We start from the raw sequence: 19,663 nt of genomic DNA, 5'->3' as shown, positions 1-19,663 counted from the left end.
TATATATATATATATATATATATATATATATATATATATATATATATATATATATAGAAGTGACTCAAACAGATAGATTCACCAAAGAACAAAAATATATTTCCACTACAACGTTTCAGCTTCCGCCTTCCTCAGGTAGTTTTAAGATGGTAAGCTCAGTGGCTGCACAGATGACACAGCTGAATTTTCAAAAAGCATCATGAGTGAAGATTCCATTTGGAATGTGGAATCAATGCAGTCCTGAGAGTTCTTTAGATATGCAGTAATCAGGTTGTATTGTCAGTAATGTTCAGTCCATCTGGATGCAATGATTTTAAACGGTACATCCAGAAGTTTTCCCTGGAGTCCAGTAGTTCTTCCTTTGAGACATGTTCCGCGGGGAAAATCTTCAAATCTGATAGTGAATGATCCACAAGGTTAAAATGATTGGCTTCAGGCTGGTCAATTTTCTTATTAATTATTGCTGATTTGTGGTTCCTGAATCGTGTGCGGAGGTCATTCACTGTTAGGCCTACATATTGTTTTTTACAGCTTTGCCGTTGGCACTGAATCACATAAATAATGCATGTTGAGCGACATGTAAGATGCTGCCTAATTGCATAGGTTCTTCTAGTAACATAACTAGTAACTGATGAGGTTTGTAAAAGGTATTCACATGTGATGCACCTTTTAGAGTCACAGCAATGAACCCCTGCATTTGTTACAGCTTGCTTGAGTTCAGCTCTCACAATAAGAGATCGTAAATTTGGAGCTCTGCGGTAAGCAATGACTGGCGGTTTTGGAAAAACCTTTTGTAATTTTTCACAAGTGGACAGTAAGGGAAATGTTTTTTGCATTATATTTCTGTAGTTGGGAGCTGATGGATGATAGTCAACTACAAATGGAGTTCTGTCACTTTTGCTTCTGGTGTTGGTATTCCAAATAAGCGCTTCTCTGGGTAACTGCAAAGTCTTGTCAATTTGTTGCTGTATGATATGCAGAGGATAGCCTCGCCTTCCAAATAATGTAGCAAGCTCCTGTAGATGGTCTTTACAGGTTTCCTCATTGCTGCAGATGCGTCTTGTCCTGAGTGCTTGGCTGTAGATGATGCTCAGTTTAGTGTGATGTGGGTGACATGAAGTCCGGTTTAGATAAAAATGAGCATCTGTAGGCTTGTGGTATAGATCAGTTGTAATTTTGTGTTCATGAATGGTGACTAGCACATCCAGAAAAAGGAGATGATGCTTCTGTTTGGTATTGCTGCTGGTAAATTTGATGGTAAGATGGATATTGTTGATATTAGCTGTAAATTGTTCCAATGTTCTACTTCCTGCATTCCATATTATAAATATGTCATCAATGTATCGTTGCCATACCAGTGGTTTGATGCTAGAAGTCGCAAGTATACTGTTCTCTAGTTTGCCCATGAAGATATTTGCATAGGATGGAGCCATCCGAGTACCCATGGAAGTACCTTGTATCTGCAAATAGTGTTTACCATTGAATGTAAAATTGTTGGATTTAAGGATAACTCTAGCAAAGTTGGTAAGCACATTTGTTGATGGTTTTTTCACACATATATATATTCTCACCTTTCTCCAAGCCTCCACACAGCAAGGACTTCACAGCACCATGAAGAACGACTTGGCAGGTAATTTTTTCTTTTCTTGGTGTTTTATTAAACCACATAAGTGCAAAGCATGGACGGTCTACGCGTTTCGGCTGCCTGCCTTCAACTGGACCATAGAGTACGGCCGTCTAGATCATCAATTTAAAGTGACAAGTGCTTTTCAGATCCCTTGTTGATTACTGTTACTTGTGAAGATGCTAGACTGCTAACCCACATAGTTACGTGGTGGTGATATACATCCGCCATTTTCCACAATTTTACTATCTGTAAAGTACATTAGTAAATATTCTCTGGCAGAAAGTGCAATTCCAAGTTTTCAAAAAGGTTATGTGAACAAGACCTATTGAAGGTCGAAACGCTTCGTGGCGGAGGTGCGGGGCGTCTAAAAAAACACCTATGCACTGCAATCTGGGTCATTTTTCGTCCATATCCTATGAGTGGATGCTGTGTGGCTATGTCCTGTGACTGTGCTATATATATATAACAAAACCTCAGTCTTATCCGTGCTGCAGTCTTCCTCACATGCACGAACAGGAACAGACACGAACCCGGGTATGAGATGCCAAATTTACTTTATTGTTTGTGCTGTCCCCATAACGTTTCTGCTCTCCGAGCCTTGATCACATTATATATATATATATATATGAAATAAAATTGTAATTTATAAAGCGCTCTACTACCTTTGGGTGTCTAGGTGTTGAGATATTCTAGCAGAGGAAAGAAAGACAGGAAAAAAAGCTAACCTGAGCAAACAATAGGGGGAGAAGCGATTAGCAATGCGACCATAACTAGTTCTTAAACAGCCATGTCTTGAGGGCCTTTTGGAAGGTTAATAAATTTGTTGGTTTTCTAAAGTTCAGGGGCATAGGATTTCATAATTTGGCCGTTGCCACAACAAAGGCACAGCATTATTCGAAAGATGATGTTAGTCACATTTTTGTAATTGAAAAGATAAATATATATACTTAAAGTAATGTTTTATATGATGTGAAACATCAAAAGACAAAAATGAAATAAAATATGTAAGAACAAGTAACTATTCTGTGTGGAGAACAATGTTTATTATGCCCCATGTTTGAGCTTTGAGAAGCCACTATTTAAAGAAATGTAGGTTCTTGAGGGAAAGTTACTCTTGTAGTTTTGGTTTGTTTTTCCCCTGCTCCCTGACCTTTCAAGTTATTTTCCTAGGGGGTTGTCTTGCTAATCCAAACAACAAAGCTTTTGCCACCCCAGCTGGCTTTCTTAACTTTGGGAACAACCACATTAGCCAAAGAGGAAGATCTTAGTGGTCTTGAAGGAGTGTACCATTAGAAAACTGCCCTATGGATTCTGGACACTCAAGGTGCAAGGCCTTGAAAGCTATGCAAAGGGATTTCAACTCTACCGCTTCTTCACCTGGAGCCAATGGAGTGAAGGGAGAGTATAGGCGACCAATTGATATTTTGATATCCCTAGAAGTAGTCTTGCTGCCGCATCTTGAACCACTTGGAGCTTGTGCATGGGGTTTTATCTGCGCACTAAGGAGCAGTCTGCTGCAATAACCAATTTCATAAAAGATGAGTGCAGAGATCACAGCCTTGTGCAGGTCCATAGAGATAAATGAGAAACTTTTCGGAGTATTTTGAACATTAAAAAACAGGATGAAGTGATGGCATTAACTTGTCCTTCAAAGGAAAGTTTCTCATCAAAGTGAAGTCCTAAGTTTTTTACTTTAGCAACAGGGGTCCGGAGAGCTCCCAATTCCTGAGGCCACAACTTAGGTGACCAGAAGGAAGTATGATTGCCAAAGAGCAGAATCTCAGTTTGATCTGAGTTCAGCTCAGACAGTTATTTGACATCCGAATCCCAATCTGTTGCATGCAATCTTGGAAACAGGCTGCAGTCTTCTTGGGTGTCATCAGCATATGAGACTACCTTGAAATCGTAGCTTTTAATCAGTAACGCTAGAGGTGTTACATACAGGTTAAAGAGAGTCGGACTCAATGATGATCCTTGCGGTACCCCGCAGGGTAATTTAAAAGGAGAGGATCTAATGCTGGTTAGTTCTACAAATTGTTCTATCTGTCTGAAAGAAATGATTGAAGAAGCTTGAGGGCCTTGCCCCTAATGCCTAAAGAAAAAAGGCATTTGATTAGAAGGTCATGGTTAACTGTGACGAATGCTGCCGAGAGGTCTAACTGATTAGGGCAGCGCTGTCTCCACTGTCCAATCTTTTTCTAATATGTTCTATGGCTGTGATCAGAGCCAACTCAGTACTGTGCTGACTTCTGAAGCCAAACTGTGACGGATCCAGAAGATCATGTTTCTGTATAAACTGTAAAAGCTTGGTATTCATGGCTTTTTCCACTATCTTAGCAGGGAGAGGAAGACGAGATATAGGTCTGTAGTTACCAGGATTTCTTGCATCCGAATTTGGTTTCTTCAGAAGTGGAAGAATAGAATCAATCTTCCATTTTTTTGTGAAAGTATCTTAGAGAAAACATCTGATTGAAGATGGTTAGGAGATTGTCAGGGACAACATCTGAAATTAGGTGCAGGACTCTTTGTGGTCAAGGGTCGAGGGATGACCCAGGTTTTATTTGGCTAAAAAGGGTGGCAACCTTTTTATCTGTGAGGGGAGTAAATGATTAAAGAATACCATCCCTGAGCGGAAGGGGTTCTGGGTCTTCGGCAGCTAAGTTTGCTCCCCCCTAACGTTGTTGAGATTCCCGGCATCGCCCAGCAGATCATCCAGCGTGATATCAATCCTGCACTCATCATCAGAGGTTTGACTCATGGCAAAAATAGTAAAGATGATTTCTATTTTATCTTTAAAATAGGGAGCTAGTTTTTTGCAAAAAGATTTATCTGTATTCCAGTTTTTAGTTTCTGGTAGTTTACTCAATTTGGTCACTGTAGCAAGGAGCTCTTTCGGGATATTAATGGCAGTTTTGATGGTATTAATAAAGTAGTTAATCTTAGCTTTAGTCAACAATTTTTTATAAGTTAGAGTCGACGCTTTGTATATGATTTTGTCTTCTAATCTGTAGTTGGCACACCATTTCCTTTCTAATCTTCTACATAATTGCTTGTGGATTCTAAGTTCCTTGTCAAACCAAGGTTCAGATGGTGAGGATCTGTTATTGTTGTCACGTTTTAAAGTAGCAAGTTTCTTAATGCTTGCACTGATGCATTGATGATACGATTCTGTTGCTGTGTCAATGTCAGATATTGCTTTCAGCCTCATTAGAGAGTCAGCGAACTGGTCTGCGGAAAGACCAAAGATGATGGTTGGATACCGGCGGAGCTAGGATCTCTTCAGAGGGCTGGTTTATCAGATTAAATTAAAACATCACTGCCCTGTGGTCTGACCATGTAACCGGCAGGGACGAGGTGGCCTGAATAAAGGGGCTTTCTGAAAAATGTCTATCTAATGTGCGACCCCCTGAGTGTGTGGGATCATGAACTAGCTGCGAAAGTCCCAAAAGTGATAAATAGGAAAAGAGATCAATAGTGTCTGTATCCTTATTATTCTCCAAGTGCAAATTAAACTCACTCAAAATGGTGAAGTCAAAGCAGTTGGCTTTGATGAACCATAGAGTGTTGTTCCTTCCTAAAAAGAGATTTCTGCGGCCAGGCGGTCTTTAAATAAGAGCCCCATTAAAAGAGTACTGATTCAAAAGAGCTATTTTGAAGACAAGCTCTTCGTAATCAGTTGTGTTAGGCAAGGGGTCGTGCCTGACTATGAACTGATCTTTACAAAGAATTGCCAGCCCACCACCTCTTTTACCTATTTGATCAAGTCTGATCAGAGAGTATCCAGGGGAGGTTGCTGAAATAAGATCTGGATCTGAAGAGGAGTCTGCCCACATTTTCGAGATAAAGGCCAAATCTAAATTAAAACTTTCTAGAAAGTCTGCGATTTCTATGTCGTTTTTCACCAGAGAGCGAGCATCAATGAGCATACATTTAACTACCTTGGAAGGTGGGGTGCAGGGTATCAGTGATTTGTCTTGCCTAAGTGAGTCAATTTTATGACTGGTCAGCGTGAGCATACAAACTGGACAAACCTTGTGGGATGAATCCTCAGGTGGAGATAGTGTGGGACCAGAGCATGCCCTGCCTGCTGAATTTAGCCCAAGTAACTAATTTCTGGAGTATCTATAAGTGGGGGAGGGCTGAGAGGCAGACCGGCATGGGGGCTGGCACTGAGCGTGGTCCGGGCGCAGACGGGCTTGTCTTTGACACGCCTTTGGCGCGCCAATGGTGCACCCGCTGTGTAGACACGCTGTTGATCCTGTTTTCAGCCCGGCATCCAAGGGACGTGGTGAGGGGCATGGCGGAAGCGCTGCTACACATGTTCGGGAGGAAATTAACTATGAAGGTGAGGGCAAAGCAAACTAAAAATATGGTCCAGCAACCCCTGCTGACCTTCACAAGCTCCCTTGTGCAGTCAGCTACCGGTAACACAATGATTAATACGAAATTAACAGATGAGAAATAAAATCATGAAAGAAAGTTTAAAAACAGTTGGTAGACACCATTCTAAGATGGCGCTATGGGAGTCAGGCACCTCTCAAAACAGCACGCTCATGCAATACAAGAAAATAAAAAGTATTGGCAGCAGGAGCGACTCCTACCAGAGATCTGCACGGACATGCAGACTGTTTTGAGCCCCGGCGACCAATGGGCGTGGTAAAGGGCATGGAGGAAGTGCTGATACGCCCGTTCCGTAGGAAATTAACTACAAAGGTGAGGGCAAAGCAAACTCCCTGTGCAAAGTCAGCTACCAGTAACACAGATTAATAGGAAATTTACAGATGAGAAATAAAATCATGAAAGAAAGTTTAAAAACAGTTAGTAGACACCATTCAAAGATGGTGCTACAGGAGCCAGGCACCTCCCAAAACAGCACGCTTGTGCAATACAAGGAAATAAGAAGTATTGGCAGCAGGAGGGACTACTACCAGAGGTAGATAGAGGTATAGATATAGGTATAGATATATGTATAGATGTATATTGTTTAATGGGAACTGTTGGAAATGTAACAACTCCTCCAATCAGCTGTAGGCTTAGTATATATGTATCTAATAAAGAGAAACCCATTTATTGAATGTAATTGAAGTGAATACCTTCATGAGATTATATCAAGAAACTATTAACAGTATAAAAAAGGCTCTTTCTACTACTTAGATAAAGAACATTTGAGACAGTAGTGTTATAAAGAAATGGTCTGGCAATGCCTTGACAGTTTGAGCCAAATATATATGTCTAGGAATACAGGTGTAGAATATATGAATGATGTCAATAGTTAGAAGTAAATAGCTTGTTTATCTCCCTTGCCAGAAGGTATAGGGTGTACGAAGGTTTCCATTCTTGAAAATTTGTTCCCACAGCAGTACAAATTGTCTATGGAGGAGGAAAGGTGAGATATTTAAATGAAAGATTGTTGGCAAAATGCCTCTGTCAAATCTGATCTCGGTCTTGGAATGAATGGCCACAAAAGTATGTATCTGAATGTATGGTGGCAGCTTTACTAGCCTTTAATATGGGGATTGGCATTTCTTTGCAGTGCTGGTTTGTGCATGCAGGTTGTGTGTAAAGTCTGATACTCCACCTGTAACCTGGCTGAATCTATAAGCAAGAAAAGAATATGGACTGAGGCATGTGCAAGATGCTTTAATGCTTCCAGTTAAGATGAGCAAATAAGGAATTTGACATTATAGATCTAAATCAGATCTCGACGAACGGGTTACTCAGTCACAACAGTGACGGTTATCCCATCAGCCATTGTATCCTATAGGATTTATATTTCGTCAGACGAGATATCCGTCACCGTTGTGACATAGTAACTTGACTTGCTTGACTTGATTAAAAAGTTAAAATAGGCCCCAGCCACTTTAGACATTGCACTGGTACTCGTGAAAAGTAGTCTGCGGGATTTTTATCTTTCCCTGACCTATGCACAATAGTGTAATCATATTTTTGCAATTGTAACCCCCACCTCTAGATAAGAGGGGGGATCTTTGCTTTTGAATTGCAAAAACAGTAAGCAACGCCTGGTGATCGGTGACAAGGGTGAATTGCCTTCTGTATGGAAATACATGGAAGTGTTCACAAGCCCACACTACAGCTAGACTTTCTTTCCCAGGCTCCCACGTTTGGTCTGCAGCAGACTTCTGCTCGCATAAGCCTTAATGTGCCTTGGAGTGATGTCATGTCCACTGTGCTGGGCAAGGATCGCACCCAACCCCACTGGGCTGGCTTGTACTACAATCTCAGTATGAAGTTTTGGATCAAAGTAGGCCATTCCAGTAGAGTTCTCAATTGTATGTTTCTCAACGGGGCACTGACTGTGGCAAAATCACAAATATGCAATTGGTATTATCCCTGTGCACTTGTTTTTCTCTTAAATTCTTAATTCTTAATTTCAATTCGTTAAATCTGTTTGATTTGGCGCTTCATTTGTCGCACGGCGTCTGCCCGTGCCTTTAAATATCCAAACGTGATGTGGGGAGGGTCACCTACCCACCAAAATGTGCGCACAATATCTCATGAAACACTAGGTTTCTTCACAAAGTTCAAATGTATTTAATTCAATGTTCGTGCTCCAATCAAAGAGCTTCATTCAATTCCATGTTCAAATTAAATTTCATATGCTGGTATAATAAGCATCTTATGTTGCAATTAGTCAATATTCTTCACAGTTATTCATCAGTACCCAATGCATTTTGGGTCACCAAAGCAGGACCCTTCGTCAGGGGTAGCGCACTGGAACAATCCGTGTCTATACTCTTCTCGCCCAATGCCTGCATGTACGAGTAGAGTATAGACACGGATTGTTACAGTGCGCTACCCCTGACGAAGGGTCCTGCTTTGGTGACCCGAAATGCATTGGGTACTGATGAATAACTGTGAACAATATTGACTAATTGCGACATAAGATGCTTATTATGCCAGCATATGAAATTTAATTTGAACATGAATTGAATGAAGCTCTTTGATTGGAGCACGAACATTGAATTAAATAAATTTGAACTTTGTGAAGAAACCTAGTGTTTCATGAGATATTGTGCGCACATTTTGGTGGGTAGGTGACCCTCCCCACATCACGTTTGGAAAATCACAAATATACCTAGAACATTAACTGGACATGACATGCAAGGATCGCAGAAAGGTCACATCTTGTGGTGCAGTAGTGGGTGATTAGGCTCATACTTTAGCCAGATCTGGTGCCATCCCCTTTTCAGAGAAAATATACCCAAATAATTTTAATTTTGTTTTGTGAAACCCACACTTTTTTTGCATTCAAAGTGATACCAGCATCAGCCAGCAAGCAGCATACTTGGTTGTGTTCCTTTTGAGTGGCTTGGTTGTGTTCCTTTTGAGTGGCCCTAAATACCAGTATATCATCCGTATAATTAAAAGCATGTGTGACAGGCTGTATTAGGCAGACAATGACATCCTGAAAAAGTTCTGCAGCTGTTGGCACCCCAAAACGTAGTCTTTTATATCTGAACAAAGTAATATGGGTCGAAAAGGTGGTTTTCTATCTACAGTTTTTCTCTAGTTTAAGTTGATGATACCCCTTGTTCAGATCAAGTTGAGAGAAAACTTTGGCACCATTCAACTGTGGAATCATATCTTCAATGTACAGACCTGGGAATTGTTCTCTCTCAATTGCCCTGTTAGCTTGCCGCATGTAAACAAACAGATGTGCAATGCACCTTCACTGTCCTTTTTGGGCTCTACAACTATGGACGTTCAATGATATTGTGCTTTATCACCGTTTCCAGTTCTTTCTCAACGGCTTCCTGCAAGTGAAATGCAATTCGACGATGTCGTTGAGTAACAGAACAAATGTCCTCATTGATAAGAAGTTTTACTTTCATGGTCTTAAGTTTCCCTAGTAATGAAACAATGATGGGAACTGACTTCTATGTCGGCATGTGCATTTATCTCATAGTTGATGGAAATCAAGCCCATGTCTGCAGCAGTACTGAAACTGGGTAAACATTCAGTTGACAAAGTACCTTTAAAAACATGAATTCATACTTGTACTTTCAATTTCTTGTGCTGCATTGTTGCTACAAATGATCCTTGACTTTGCAATAGCATGGAGGCAGCCCACATGTATACGTTAGTCTTCCAAGGTGTGAGACGGGCACCAGCGTCAGTTCATTGTACTTCTCTGCCGGCATTATGTTTATCAATGCACCACTGTCTATGATAAAATGTACGGAACAACAATTCACCTTTAGTGTGATCTTGGGGCAATGTGCAAAGGAACATGTTTGTTTCTTGTGACGCTCTCACTTGGACTTTTCTCTACATGAAGCCAAACCGAATTGATCACGTCGTTCACCAGTCAACAACATCATACCGCAGTCATATTCTTTACTGTCACTCGACAATGACATTGAAGAACCTTTGGGAGATAAATTCGATGACGATCAATCTCATTTAATTTCCACTTGCCTCAATTGGTGTCGCTACTTGGTCTTGTGGGTGTGGCTAGAAAGTTTCTGAAACTTTCTGGCATCCATTTAGTCTTTTCAATGTGACAGTCAGTTTCTCTTATGCTTTGTCAGCTGTTACAAAATGGTTTTCTTTCCCGCAGCCTTTACATGTTTTTCCAATGGCAGAACATTTACCTTCGTGCGGAAAAGAGAATCCGCATTAGAAACACAATTTCTTTTTCCTCTGAGACATCACTTTATGGCCCTCGACCTTGTGTTTCTGCCTACTTTTCACGTAGAATGCTGATTCTCTCTGGGCTACTCCAGCTTCCATATCACTAGATTGTCCTCTCCAGACTGAATGTCTTGTATAGCATCCGTTGTCTGAATGTGTCGGAAAGGCAACGATCGATGACTCTGAGGCAGATGGTTTCTTCATCATTGAATTCATTGAATTTGCAATGCTTGATAAGGGCCTCAAGTCTTTCAGCAATCTCATCCATCGTTTCTTTGGCTTGCTGTCAGGCTTGATTGGAGATGTACCTTTCATAGCCAACGTTCGGCATTGGATTTAACTTGATTCATACTGCTGCCTTAATCTGACGGTAAGATGTTTCATCAGCTTGTGGTATTTTCTTTAGGACTTCTTTCACACCATCATCTGCAAGGTTCTTATGAGTATTTGATGAGCTCTTTGTCATTTGTTTCCTTTAGCACATCGATGAAATTGGGTGTATCAAAGGAAAGCAATGATTTCATAAAGGCAGTGTTGCTATATTTGACACTGGTCTTTGCAGCCATCGGAACCCTTCAAATCTTGAAGACTTTTACATTGTGGTGAGCCCAACCGGCAACTTTGGTGGTTGCCGCTTCAGGTACCAATGGTTCCATAAGCACAAACCTCTGAATTCACTTGTATTGTTGTGGATGCTACTTTAAACGGTCCCCAGCCAGAACTCGACTCAATGCTGGATGACTCGTTCTTCCTTCTTGTTGGTGAGTACAATTATGTTCTTTCTGCCTAGACGCCTCTGCTTTCCTTGGTGCACTTTTCTGTACATGGCTATCATGGCCTTCTGTGCTTCCCTGTACCTGGTTGTCACTGCCTTTAGTGCTACTGTACTATATGTATGCCGGCTCTGTGTTATGATGTGGCGCAGTAACTCTTCTTTCAGACTTATCAGCAGGTTCCGGGGTGACTGTGACTGACCTTTCCGTAGGGCCTTCACTTTCTTCGAAGGTCTTGCACTGGCTGGACTGGCGCTCTGACTCCACTTACACCAACTGTCGACTGCTTCACTTTGACTGAGGCGCACATGGCATGCAAGAGCAGTTTTCTGGACATCGGCAAACTCTCATGGACAGCACTCTCGTTATTTTGGGTTGCAGATCCCCTAACTTATCACCAGTTGTAGCGTCCTCCCCAGCCTGGTAGTATGCAAATGACCATGCCACACATGGAGCTCTGTGGTGCACATCTTCATTCTTCAGAGACAACTGTTAACTAATTGTACACATTGCATCATAAACTTTATTAACCACATCCAGACACACCCAAATAATTACATCATTCTCCTACGGGGTCCATCAGGGACCAGAATTGTCCCACTATTCATATTTACAAGACCCTACAACGTGTACCGCAGTATAATTGTGCTGGATCCCATATAAGCCCACTGCTCCAATATGAAACTGGGAAATTTGTCCAGTACCACTAAAACTTAAAGCTGCTCTAATTTACCTGACAGACAGGTTCTGAACTGATCTTGTCAATCTTTCATTTTAATACTCCCTTACAAACATGAGACTTGAGGTGAAGCTTACAATTTGCTGTGCTCTTCGGTGCCCAGCGTCTACAAAATGTGCATACAGAGAATCAGAGACAGAATAAGCCTTGTCTGATGGCATACCTGAAGAAACCTGGTAACTTGCCTTGATCTTATAGTGGATCATCCCTTTATGCCACCATCCTTACCCACTTAGTAGTATAGCAAGCAAAGGTTCACCTCCTTAATATGAAGGTTTGTTTGTCACATAAGTCAGAAAAAGAGCAAATGGAAGCATTAGGAGAGAGGGAGAGAGAGAGAAAGCGGGAGGGAGGGAGAGAGAGAGAGAGAGAGAGAGAGAGAGGTATCCCTTTATCCTCCCACTTTTGCAGCCACAGCTTTTTCCTTAATACCAATCAAAGTTTTTAAAATGCGTCAAAACAAAGAGCACAGAGTATTAGGTGAAGAGAAGCACTAATGCAAATAAAGACAACGAATAACGGTATGACAACTAGAGGCTGAAATGGCCCTAAATCCATCTCAACTTTTATGCTGTTGTTCATTTATTTGAAACATACCTGATAATAAGTCCTTTCAGACTCCCGATGTCGCCAAACTTAAGCGAAAGGCTAAAATGAACAAAAGAGAGCCAAACAAAATATATTAACAACCGTTCACTCAAGATCACAGGTCCTTTAAATACCATTTTGGATAAATTAATGAAAAAAAGCAGTCCTATTTAGACTCATTAGTCTCACAGGTGCACAGTGTGTTAACAGGATCACATGATACAAAATGTAGGTAAATTCCTCATCGCCACTCCACTAGAAGCGTGGAGCGTAGCTGGGCTCAGCCCTGAACACTGTGACCTCATGCATTCCGTCATCAGGTCCGGCCCTAGGCATGTGCAAAGTGTGCACCTGCACAGGGCCGCCAAACCCCAGGGGCCGCCAGCCACGGATGAGGATCGAATCGGAAGGATCGTTCGTGGCAGTGGCGGGCCCCTGGCAGGATTTGGCGGCCTCGAATTTCTAATTGTTTTGTGCGTGGCGGGGCCACAATTCATGGGAGGTGAAGCCTTTAGTGTGCTCTAATGCTCCCCCTCTCCACAACAATCGGAATAAATAGCATCTTATACTCTGCATATAAGGTTTATGCATATAATGTTTATGCATACAGTATTTATGCCGGCACTAACTTCAGCAAGGAAATCTTCGGCCTCATCAAAGATTTCCCTGGACTTCCTGAGCTTCCACCGGGCTCCTACCCCTAGCAATGGCAGCGTTGTTGTTTTACTTTCACTAACTTGCCGCCCAGCCAGCCTGCAGTTTGGGTCCCAGGGCCGTCAATCTTAGCCTACTACCAATGACGTGACGGCCCTGGGACAGCCCCCTGCGCACTGTGCGCAATGCGCAACTGCACCTGCTGCTCTCGCTGTGACGCGCCATGGTGGTCTGGTCACGAGTCCCGGCGCCAGGAAGAGTGCGTGCGTCGTCATCGTGTGTGAGAATAAACATTAATACCAACGCCACCGCCGACGATCATTCAGGAACACCTCTGTCCTACTCCGGCATCTCGACTCTTTCCCCGACCCTATTTGGAACGGTGAGACTGAGAGTCTCAGCGGACAGCGGACTTGCACTGCAGGTATAGACACAACAAAGATCGAATTAATTTATTTTCAATCTGTGACTGTGATGAGTGTGAATATTACAGGCACTGTTGAGCACACGCAGACAAGTCCTAGCGCCGATCTCCAGAGCCATAAGATATACTAAAGTACAAGACAGAGCGGGCCCCCACCTACGCTCCCTGCACAGGGCCACCATGAGCCTAGAGCCGGCCCTGCCGTCATCAGGGGTTACTGCTACTCTACATACGCTGGTGCATACAGGATTTAAGTGTGGCCTTCTATGCTTCACTTTCCCTCCTGGACAAACCGCAATATAGTTCATCTGTAGTAAACACGATTCCACTATTTTGTGTTTGTGGGCTTAGAGATAGATGGGCCCTTTAATTGAGTTTTAGAAATGAACAGAAACAGAGTAACTGCTTGCATCCTTGGTAGCAACAAACAAAAGCACTGTTGCCAGAGCAGTGAGTATATATAACGTCGAAGAAATACTACAGTCACACAAGTAGTCTCTGATTTGTAAAGAGGGACTTAATACAAGGCAATGTTATAAAGGCCTATGAACTGCTGGGAGCCAATGTTCCCTGCAAGAGCTGTTGTCTGCTTGTTTTTGCATGATATCATGAGTAATATCAACAACTTATTCTAAGGAGATGAGGAAGAGACGTCACGCTCCTAAGTGGATTCATAAAAGAAGTGGATGGACAAGATTCATTTGGGTGGTATTGCCTTGCTTGGTGTTTCCTTTTTTCGTATTGCGTCTCTGGCGACTCCAACTCGAGTCCATCTATATCAAGACAGACTTTCTGTCTTTGTCACCAGCTCTTGGGGAAGTACAGGGACGCACGTTCAAGTTTACTTTACTTCCAACAGTCAACCATTCTTGTATGGTAAAAGTAATTAGATATAAAAACAAGAGGTAGGAAAAGGGCATACATAGACAGAAACTAAAGCTATCTAGAGCACCATATTCTGTTATCGTATTTTATTTATTCTATTTTGAAGGTTTTATATAGCGCGAACAAGTCTGTTACGAGTAACAGAGCTCTTCACAGGCCATACGTGGGAAGAACGAAATAACATCACACGTTCTAAGAGAAAACAGTAATACAAAGCAAATAGTAGCATAGATTAAGCTGACCGAAGGTCAAACTATGGAGCATAGAAAACAGGATACAAATACAATACAGAAAAACAGTTATAGAGTTCACGTGAATTTAGCCATGAGGATCGCTTTCACTTCTATTTTTAATGCGGCAGAGGAAGGGGTCATTCTTGTTTCAATAGGTAAAGCATTCCAGATCCTAGGAGCCACACCAGAGAAGGATCAGTAATAGGTTTTTTTCTTGGCATATCGTTGGCGTTTTAGCAGAGGAGTCTTGGCACTCCTTGAGGCTCTGCTGCCCACCGAGAGCACTAGTTTCTGACCTAGATAGAGTGGGGCGTTGTGGTAGAGGGCCTTGTGTCTCATTCAAGCTATTTTGAGATGGATTTTGGCTTCAAATGGTAGCCAGTTGAGGGCTCTCAAGTCTGGGGATATGTGGGGAGTTTCTCTTGGAGCCCGTGATGAGTCTTGCAGCTGAGGTGATTGTGGCTCTTAGCGGTGCTGTCGATGTCCTTGGGAGGCCGCATAAGGTTACCGCCCCGTATTCCACACGAGGGATTACAAAGGCTTGAACTGCTTGTTTGAAATCGTGTGCAGGCAGAAAGGGTTTCAGTTTTCGTAGGGTCTTCAGGTGGAAGTTAGCTCCTTTGGTTGAGACGCTGATATGTTTCTGCATTGTTAGGTTACTGTCAAGCGTTACCCCTAGCGATTTTGCTGAGTCCACAACGAGAGGTTGACCATTGAGGGCTGTTAAGTGTTTCATCCACTCCAGGATAGTGGGAGTTTTGTTAGTGGGAGCGATTAAGAGGAATTCCGTTTTGAGGGAGTTTAGTTTCAAATGGTTTTCGGCCAGCCATTTCTGGGGTAGGGAGGAGTTGAGCGATTTGATGTCATCAAGTGAGTGGATCTTATTGTAGATTTGGGTGTCGTCTGCATACATATGAAAGTGAATCTTGGCCAGACTGAGAAGATCGGTAAGTGGTTCCATAAAAAAGTTGAAAAGGGTGGGAGAGAGGAAGGAGCCTTGTGGAACTCTTAAAGTGACTGGCCTGGGGTTAGACAGGGATTGGATGACCATAAAACTTTGTGATCTATTATGGAGGAAAGTGGCGAACCATTTAAATACTGTTCCAGACATTCCTATTCTGTGCTTCAAGAGATCGAGCAGGTTGTCGTGTTTGACAGTGTCAAAGGCTGAAGACAAGTCGAGTAGGATTAGTAGACAGGCTTCGTTTCGGTCTAGGATTTTTAGGGTGTCGTCTAATTCATGAGTCATGGCTGATTCAGTGCTGTGACCTGCTCTGAAGCCTGATTGGAATTGGTTCAGTAGGTTAAAATGATCAATGTGGTTGTTCAGCTGAATGTTAACGCATTTTTCCAAGAGTTTGGCAAGCATAGGAATGTTAAAGATCGGATGATAGTTATTTGGGTCCGAGGGGTCAGCAGTTGGTTTCTTAAGGATAGGTGAGACCTTACCTGATTTCAAGCTGTCTGGGATGGATCCTTGAAGGAGGGGCGTATTAATGATCTTAGTCCAGAGTGGTAGTAACAAAGGAATTAAGGGCCAGATGTAGGTAATTCATATTTACCGACTCTTAAATACCGAATGTTACCGATTCGGTATTTAAGAGTCGGTAAATATGAAGGGGGGAGTTGTAGGTAATGCCAAATTGAGAATTACCGAATCATGAAGCCCATAGGAATCAATGGGCAATACCGATTCGGTATTTACCGAATCGGTAAATACTGAATCCTGCAAGGGTGCAGGGGGTGTCACTTTGACACACTCTAGCACCCCAATTCCGGACTTGTGTGCCATGTGGCACACAGACATGCCCTAAGGGCATGTCTGTGTGTCACATTGCACAGGTGTGCATGCACACATGTGCATGCACACCAGGATTCGGTATTTTACCACCCAATTGGATTGGGTGGTAAAATACCGAATCTGAAAGGCCTTTGGGACTCAGAAGAGTCCCACCTACATCTGGGTTTTACTGATTCGTTAAAATTACCGATTCGGTATTTTACAGAATCAGTAAATTTACCGATTTAGTAAATTTACCGAATCTGTAAAAATATGCCCCTACATCCCAATCACCAAATACCGGTCGGTAACGGCCGGATTCGGCCGTTACCGACCGGTATTTGGGCTCCTACATCTGGCCCAAAGTCTTTTAGGTAATTTGCTGGGAGCTGGTCTATGAAGTGATTGGAAGGTTTCAAGGAGGTTAGCGTCTTTAAAATGGTATCCTCATTGTAGGTGTTGAAGTGGGACCAAGTAGCATTGTTTTTTAGTTTAAATTTAGCTTGGGCACCAGCCCCGGGCAGCAAAGGGTTCTTTACCAGGTCTGGGACGGATTGAAGGTCTTTGAGTAGATCTGATTTAATGGACTCCGTCTTAGAGGCAAAGAAGGAGGCAAATTCTTCACAATTGGGTAGAGAGAGTGGTAAGACATTAGGGAGATTTGGTAGGCTCTTGGTCTGGGCTTTGATAAGATCAAACCCACATCCCTGAGGTGGGTGGGGGTGGCGGGGGCTGTGCATGAAAACATCTGAAATAGTAAGAATAGAGAAAGAGAAAGTGCATAAGGGAAAGAAACAGAACAGGAAAGCAGCTGCATCTTCCGCTCCATAGAGCCGTGTGGCAGTCAACATTGAAGAAGGAGTGACATTTTGTCCGTCCGCATCCGGAGGGAAGCAATGCAGATCTAACAGTCAGCCATCAAATAGTGGGAGCTTCTTGGTATCCTATGGGGGCTATTGACTTCCTGCTTGCCTAGTACATTTAATAAGAAACTTTTCAAAAACGCCATTAAGCAACTGGCTCTACTAGAGACGATTTGATGACTGGTTAAGTAGAAATACTATGGGGGCGGGGGAGATACATGCAATGCGAAATAAAAAGCAATCTATGGTCTGAGTACCTAAAGAGGTAGTAGACAAGAGGGCTTATGGAATTCTCTGTAACAAATCTTCCAAAACTAGTCACGTATAATCTTTTTAAAATGCCTAATCTTTCCAGAAGATGTGCATTGGTTGAATTTCAACTAGATCTGCCAGGTTACCACTTCTTATTGTCCTTCCACTTCATATATTTACTAAGACTGTCAAATGGCAGTCAATTAAATATCTGGTTAGTGCCAATGGGGAAGATACATTTTTCTAGTTGCTGATGGAATAGGTCAGTTCTCAGACCGGCATCAACAATAGTCTTGCCAAAAAAGCTCTATTAAAGGCGGGTAATGCCAATAGGTGTGGCTTATAAATTAAAGTGCTTCTTCAGACATTGCTTAGTTTAGGCACTTATAAGGCACCATACATGCACTCTGTCACTGATACTTGCATTCATACATCCATTCATTGCCTCGTTCTTACATTCACCCACTTACACAATAAAATATGCACTAACAACACCATTAGCGAAATGAGTTCAAATAATAAAAGTACAAAAAAACATGCTGCTATCTGGATCTGTCAGACATATGTTTAATTGTATTTCTTATTGCAAACAAATCAGCCTGTGGCCGTCTTTACAATGTTATTGTACGTAATGTATGGATGCTCTGAAGATCTAGCCTGGCCGCCAGGTTTGGAGCCATCGCCTTGGAATTTTAAGTCAGTACTACCCTATGACCAATGCCGTTTCAATATGGTCTCCTGGTTTATAAGCAGTAGCCATGTGGGATGTGATGCACTGCAGATTAAATGAGCGACAAGCATGTGGCCCATTCTGAACCATCTGGGTGGAACTGTAGTACGCTCTAAAAAATGGATATAAAAAGAGAAGGAAATAAATGAAGGGGACCTATGAAAGTAAAAAATGAAAACTAAAAGGACTGGCCCAATAGCCCCGGCCCTGAGGTGAATGTGTGCTTGTGATGAGACAAACACGGTCATTCACAAGGCAATAGAGCCAATGGCAGAAGCAGGCTGACCAATTACTCCCTGTTATATGCGATCATCGAAGGAAGCATAGCATAAATGACACTCATACAAACCAATGGCAGAAGAGGGCTAATACAGTTCTATACAGTTTGAATGGGCACCCAAACCAAACTCTTCTCCTTTCCTGAAACTAACCCTAGGCCTATAAAAAAGTGGAAACATATCACAGTGGTTGATTTTTCACAATTATAAATACACTTTGCAACACTTTCTGATTTGGTGAACACCGATATGAAATTTAGAATCCCAAAGCCTATTTTGTGACCTGATCTACATATTAGTGTGCAAAAATGCTAGTAAGTGGAGCCCATTATGTAGCTATGGTATTGCATAACATCTTGTCCTTAGTCAGAGCTGGAAAATTGTTTTAAGGAGGCCCACTTGCAGGCTACTATTACTCCTTTTAGGTCCAGAAGTAAAGTGATATCAGGTGGGGATGGGGAGTGCGAGGAGTAGTGGCAGCCAGTGTGCACCTGCCAAAGGGCAGCCAATCCTGGTGTGATTACCAAAGGGTTCACCAGAAAGAGAAATGCGCTAGACCCTCCCCTCCTCCGCATCGGACATCGTGGGGGAGAAGCCAAGCCACAGAACACACACTCCATCTCATGCTCATTGATATACTCTCTGCAAAACACCATGCCACATCCCATCAGTTATAACATGCCAGCCAGGTCTAATCTGCATCACAGAAACAAGGCGAACACCCAAACTTGAAATCTTATCTCATTAGGAACAGTATTCAACATCCCAGTTCAATACACCAGAACAAAGGAGGGCTTGTTGTTATTCACAATCACAAGCCATCCTGGCCTTGTACAATCCAGGATCCTTCACAGTGGATCACCTCATCTAGCTCCGCCCCCCGCACCCCCCAACAGTCATGTTCCACCTAATGTACAGACCAACCACAGAAAGCAAACTATTCACGGAAATCAAAGACTTCATCCCCACCTCATTCAATAAACCATAAAAACTAAATCTTCATTCAATATCTTAGACAACCAAAATACTCCTACACCAAAACAATGGACGGAGAGTTTTGCAACTGTTTTGTTTATGAATCTGCTCAAATCACAAGTTGTCTAACCAATCCACACAAACTGCAACACTCTTCACCTCAATTAGACCCTCGGCAGCCACTGCCTATGACATTTGACTGCTCTA

At 42.4% G+C, this 19,663-nt stretch overlaps 1 protein-coding gene across 1 annotated transcript in view; it reads right to left on the bottom strand.

Moving 5' to 3' along the window:
- LOC147726801 (V-type proton ATPase subunit S1-like protein) overlaps positions 1–19,663 on the bottom strand; it is a 186,774-nt gene that overhangs the window by 43,459 nt on the left and 123,652 nt on the right. Inside the window, exon 5 of the mRNA XM_086962992.1 lies at positions 12,392–12,442. Within this exon, the coding sequence (XP_086819118.1) occupies positions 12,392–12,442 (51 nt within the window). The remainder of the gene's footprint in view (positions 1–12,391; positions 12,443–19,663) is intronic.

This window comes from Lissotriton vulgaris, chromosome 3_1 (assembly GCF_964263255.1).
Source record: "Lissotriton vulgaris chromosome 3_1, aLisVul1.2, whole genome shotgun sequence".
Taxonomy (NCBI): domain Eukaryota; kingdom Metazoa; phylum Chordata; class Amphibia; order Caudata; family Salamandridae; genus Lissotriton; species Lissotriton vulgaris.
This window is presented reverse-complemented; position numbering and strand designations above follow the sequence as displayed.